At 37.0% G+C, this 5,883-nt stretch overlaps 1 protein-coding gene across 1 annotated transcript in view; it reads left to right on the forward strand.

The window, feature by feature from the left end:
- Positions 1–1,299: 1,299 nt before the first annotated feature.
- The window catches only part of LOC107040302, a gene marked incomplete at its 3' end in the record, with an annotated part of 29,038 nt that continues 24,454 nt past the window's right edge, over positions 1,300–5,883 (forward strand). The window contains exon 1 of the mRNA XM_015260330.1: positions 1,300–1,943. Coding sequence (XP_015115816.1) covers positions 1,841–1,943 — 103 coding nt within the window. The remainder of the gene's footprint in view (positions 1,944–5,883) is intronic.

The raw sequence follows: 5,883 nt of genomic DNA on the forward strand, positions 1-5,883 counted from the left end.
TTTTGAGATGTTTTCTATAAAAATTCCTCGGCTCGCATTTTCCAAGTCTTTATTTTTAATTTTTTTAATCAAAAAAGAGAAAAAAGAGTGAATGGAAAATTCGTGTTGAGGGATTTCTATAGAAAGAGTCCATTTTATTGAAAAATTCCGCAGCGCATCAGCGTGTTTTTTTTTCAATGGAAATGTTCAATGGAGAATATTCTATAGAAAAAAAAATTGAATTAGATTTTTTATATAGCTTATTCTTTTGAGATGTTTTCTATTAAAATTCCTCGGCTCGCATTTTCCAAGTCTTTATTTTTAATTTTTTTAATCAAAAAAGAGAAAAAAGAGTGAATGGAAAATTCGTGTTGAGGGATTTCTATAGAAAGAGTCCATTTTATTGAAAAATTCCGCAGCGCATCAGCGTGTTTTTTTTTCAATGGAAATGTTCAATGGAAAATATTCTATAGAAAAAAAAATTGAATTAGATTTTTTATATAGCTTATTCTTTTGAGATGTTTTCTATAAAAATTCCTCGGCTCGCATTTTCCAAGTCTTTATTTTTAATTTTTTTAATCAAAAAAGAGAAAAAAGAGTGAATGGAAAATTCGTGTTGAGGGATTTCTATAGAAAGAGTCCATTTTATTGAAAAATTCCGCAGCGCATCAGCGTGTTTTTTTTTCAATGGAAATGTTCAATGGAAAATATTCTATAGAAAAAAAAATTGAATTAGATTTTTTATATAGCTTATTCTTTTGAGATGTTTTCTATAAAAATTCCTCGGCTCGCATTTTCTAAGTCTTTATTTTTTATTTTTTTAATGCAAAAAGAGAAAAAAAAGAGAAAAAAAAGTGAAGAATTTCAATAGAACTCCAATAGAACTGTCTCAGAGTTCCGCCAGAAATTCAATAGAATTTTTTCTAAAAATTCCAAGGTTTTTATATCAATTTTCTTCACCTCTGAAGTCGATCTATTTTACCGATTTCGTCATAAAGATGAAATGCAAGAAAAATTCTCATTTCACGTACTGATAGCACGCGGAGCGCGTGTGCTCAAAGATAGACGCACAGCATACCATGACAATTTCCCTCCTGCCCCCTCAATCATCCAGACAAGCCCTCCGAAAACCCCCCAATGCAAGTGTGACGAAGAAATCGGTAACAAAAACAGAGATAGAGACGAGAGAAAGAGAGAGCCCTCGATAGCGACAGAAGCCCGAGGGAGACGGAAGACGAAAGCAAAAATAAAGTGGGGATAAGAGTGTCTCCGCTCTCGCAGTCGACACTCTTCCGCTTGTCGGTCAGTCGTACGCCGGGTGCGCAACAGAAGACACATTGTACTTGTAATATTTCTCTCTAGCGAAGCAAAACAAGAGAAGTAGGACCGCGAGAACCAGCGGACGAAGTTGAATTAAAATGTAGAGAGATAATCGCTCATTCGTGTTTTTGTGTGACAAAACTGTTCATCTGTCGAGTGAAAATTGTTAATTTTTTCTCTTTTGTTCTTTTTGTACTTCGGGTTTTACGAGAAAGCACACGTGTGCGATGGAAATACGGAGCGATTGTGAGTGAGTTCAATCAAACGGAGTCGATAAACAGGGAAAATGTCTCGGAGTTGGGGATTATCTCTCGAATGAACTGAGAGCCGAGGGGAATGAAATAAATAGGTTCAACAGTTGGTGGATGGCTTTTATCGGTGGATACAATATGGTGGCCATTTTGTGTTTGTGTGACGGGGGTAATTAACGTGATTGGGGGATTGAGTGAAGTTTTTTTTGTGCTGGCGAGAGAGTGAATTTTGAGGGGTCATGGGGCTCGTGTGAAGGGTCTCGGGAGGTTTGTTTGGGATTTTCGTGGTGATGATGATGGCACCGCAGGTTGTGGGGGTTCTGCTGAAGAAACCTGGACAGCAGAATCACCCACGTGTCGCGGCGATGGATCCACAGGAGACGAAAATCAGAGGTGAGCGGGGGTTTTGGGGGTGAGGATTTTTTTGGCGGAATTTGGGAGGCCTGGGGAGTGATGGAGAACTGCTGAAGGACGGGGGAAGCTTTGGGCGGGAATTATCGGGGTAAAGGGGGTGAAGAAGTCTGGGGGATAGCTTGGTGAAGTTGTTCTTTCTGCGGGGAATGGGTGACAAGAGCTGAAGGTGATTTGGGGAGGATGGATAATTTTGAGAGATGTGGGAAAATACGAGGTGGGTACCTCTCCCTGAGTTGCTAGGGACTTTAAAGATGGCGGCGACCCCACCTCGCATTTTCAAACATTTGTTAGAATTATTATTCCGCTTCAAATTACCATCACCTCGCTTCAACTGATTCCTATAAAATGAACAAATTTTTTAACGATTTTTCGGATTTTTCCATTCATTTTTGGATGACAATTCTTGGCGCAAAGTTTTTCCCGCATGTTTCTATTGACATTTTATCGAAGGACGGAGGGGAAAGATGAAACCGTAAAAAAGACAATCGGTTGTATAGAGGAAAGAGATAATAAGAATAATGATGATGATAGCGTTCAACTAAGTTGAAAATCTGACAATATTAGTTAAAAAGAAATCTTATTCAATTTAATAAAATGGAATAACCAATGAATTAGGGGAGAGTGGGGTAAAATGGACACTTTAGACTTTTGTTTTAATTACTCATAACTCAGAAACTAATTTATCAATTCAGTTCAATTTAGGCTCATCACAAAGGGAAAGAATTGCTCTTTGCAATGAAAAAAAAATTATTAAATTTTATCAACATTTCAAACCGTCATTAACATTTTTAAAAAAGTCAAAAGTGTCCATTTTACCCCAACCTTCCCTATACATGATAGAGGGAAATGACCATTCGGAAGCATATTGCTAATTTATTAGCAAAAATAATTATACTATATGCAATACAAGAGCAACTCCACTTGTTTTTACTTCAGAGGCTTTTTATATCAATATTTCTCCTCTGCAATAGTCCGCATAAGATACTGCACACTCTGCCAATTGATATTCATAGCGAAATTTGGGGATGAAAAAGTCCGAAGAATATCTTGAAACATTTGTTCTTTCTCGCCGAATCGGTGAAACGCGTTGAAGGTTATCCGAGGAGGATAAATAATTTTGAGAGATGTTCGAAAATAGGAGGTTTTGCTTAAGGATATCCAAGTACTTTGACCATTTTTTCTCCAGTGAAATGCTTTTCTATTTTTGTAGTCGAGCCTCACAGCTTTCATTTGAGCCCCATTTGACCCTAAGTTTCCGGACATTTTACAAAGATTTTATTATTTAAACGTTGCAGGTCTGAATTTGAATCTAGATATTGAACTGTTAGAAAACATTATAAAAATCTGAAGAAATTTTAGAAAGTTTCCTTTTGGAGGAAGATTGATGAAATAATTAAAGAGTTGCAATTTTTGAAAATTATGAGCCTTTTCTATAAATAATTTATAAACAATCAATTTTCTACCATAAAAATCATTTGTTCGGAATCGTCACAAATTTATTCATATTCAGAATTTTACCATAAATCGATTTCATGCCTAAAAANTTATTAAATTTTATCAACATTTCAAACCGTCATTAACATTTTTAAAAAAGTCAAAAGTGTCCATTTTACCCCAACCTTCCCTATACATGATAGAGGGAAATGACCATTCGGAAGCATATTGCTAATTTATTAGCAAAAATAATTATACTATATGCAATACAAGAGCAACTCCACTTGTTTTTACTTCAGAGGCTTTTTATATCAATATTTCTCCTCTGCAATAGTCCGCATAAGATACTGCACACTCTGCCAATTGATATTCATAGCGAAATTTGGGGATGAAAAAGTCCGAAGAATATCTTGAAACATTTGTTCTTTCTCGCCGAATCGGTGAAACGCGTTGAAGGTTATCCGAGGAGGATAAATAATTTTGAGAGATGTTCGAAAATAGGAGGTTTTGCTTAAGGATATCCAAGTACTTTGACCATTTTTTCTCCAGTGAAATGCTTTTCTATTTTTGTAGTCGAGCCTCACAGCTTTCATTTGAGCCCCATTTGACCCTAAGTTTCCGGACATTTTACAAAGATTTTATTATTTAAACGTTGCAGGTCTGAATTTGAATCTAGATATTGAACTGTTAGAAAACATTATAAAAATCTGAAGAAATTTTAGAAAGTTTCCTTTTGGAGGAAGATTGATGAAATAATTAAAGAGTTGCAATTTTTGAAAATTATGAGCCTTTTCTATAAATAATTTATAAACAATCAATTTTCTACCATAAAAATCATTTGTTCGGAATCGTCACAAATTTATTCATATTCAGAATTTTACCATAAATCGATTTCATGCCTAAAAAAAGGTTTCCGAAAGTTTAAACAATTTTAATTATTTATTGATAAACAACGAATGTTTAAAAAATAATTATTCTGTGCAAAATGAAATTTGAATGACACTGAATATTCATGATTTTTTTCATATTTTTCTCACGCAATTTGATTGACAAATTTGATGATTGAAAATAGTTGAATCTATAGTGTGGTCTGTACCAAACTGTAAAAGATACTTGGATATCCTTAAGTACCTTCTTCCTCAGCCGTTTGAGACTTCAAAGATGGCGGCGCCCCCACCTCGCATTTTCAAACATTTCTTAAAATTATTCATCAGCTTCAAATCACCATCAACTCGCTTCATTCGATTTCTATGAAATGAACAAATTTTTTAAGCCACCATTCAGATTTTACCATTCACTTTTGTCTGAAAATTCATAGCACAAAGTTCTTGCCGCATTTCAGTAGTTTTTTTTATTCTCAAGGCCTCTTGAATTTACCATAAACTATCAAATGCACAAATGAAAAACAGAATCGTGGAGTATCGCTATCAGTCGTTCGGCACTCAATGGTAATTTTACGAAGCAACAAGTGCTTGAGTCATCGCTAGGTCATGAATATTCGGAACAATTTTCGCAGAAAACGAAATAACATTTTTTTGATCAATTATTGTAAAAGGTATATCGGGAATTATTCCTTTTGAGAAAGACATTTGTTGATAAAATGCCTAATCCATACGAGCGACTAGCTACTGCGGATCGTTATGACCCTCTGATTTCGGGAATGATATTGTTATCCAGTTTGTTGATGTCGACATGGATTCCTCGAAACGCTTGAATATTCTTGACAGCTTTACGAAGGCATTCGTAGGCAGTTAAAATATTTCTTTTTCACTGGTTTAGGAATTTTGGGATTTGGTTCAATGCGTTGCAGACCCGTTAAAATCATAAATTCTTGGACAAAGAAGTCGTAACGCTGTATTCTACGGATTATTTTTGGCTCCATGAGACGTCCCTCCAGTTGAATATGGACCGACAATTTTTTAAAACGACGAGGCACGGACGAAAAATTTTATGAAAAACTCGCGAATTCGCTGGGAAATTCGATTGAATTTCTATTGAACTTTCTATTTGTTTTTTCGCCGATAGTATAGCTCTTTTATAAAACGACGATTTGATGATTTCATCTCGGCAAATCTTCTCTCACTTTTTTTCCGCAGATCCCACATGTACGATCCCCCTCAAGTACGATTTCCCTCTTAATATCCGCTTTTTTCACTGCCTAAAGATAAAAGAAACCCACAGCCCCCCCCCCCCCCCCCCCCCCCCCCCCCCCCCCCCCCCCCCCCCCCCCCCCCCCCCCCCCCCCCCCCCCCCCCCCCCCCCCCCCCCCCCCCCNAAACCCACAGCCCCCCCCCTCTCCCCGCCAGGGCCATAAGTAGTGCCTTCATGGGGTGTGACTCACATTTTGCGTAAACGCCACGAGTGCATGAGAAAAAGAATGCAAGAGACCCTAGACTGGTGCTTGAGACGAGGATAATGAAAAAAAATGGGAAGACTATTATACGACAGCCATCTTACGGGATCGGCAGGAGTGCCCCCCGCCCCG

This window comes from Diachasma alloeum, unplaced genomic scaffold (assembly GCF_001412515.2).
Source record: "Diachasma alloeum isolate Michigan unplaced genomic scaffold, Dall2.0 Dall_scaffold_00327, whole genome shotgun sequence".
NCBI lineage: Eukaryota > Metazoa > Arthropoda > Insecta > Hymenoptera > Braconidae > Diachasma > Diachasma alloeum.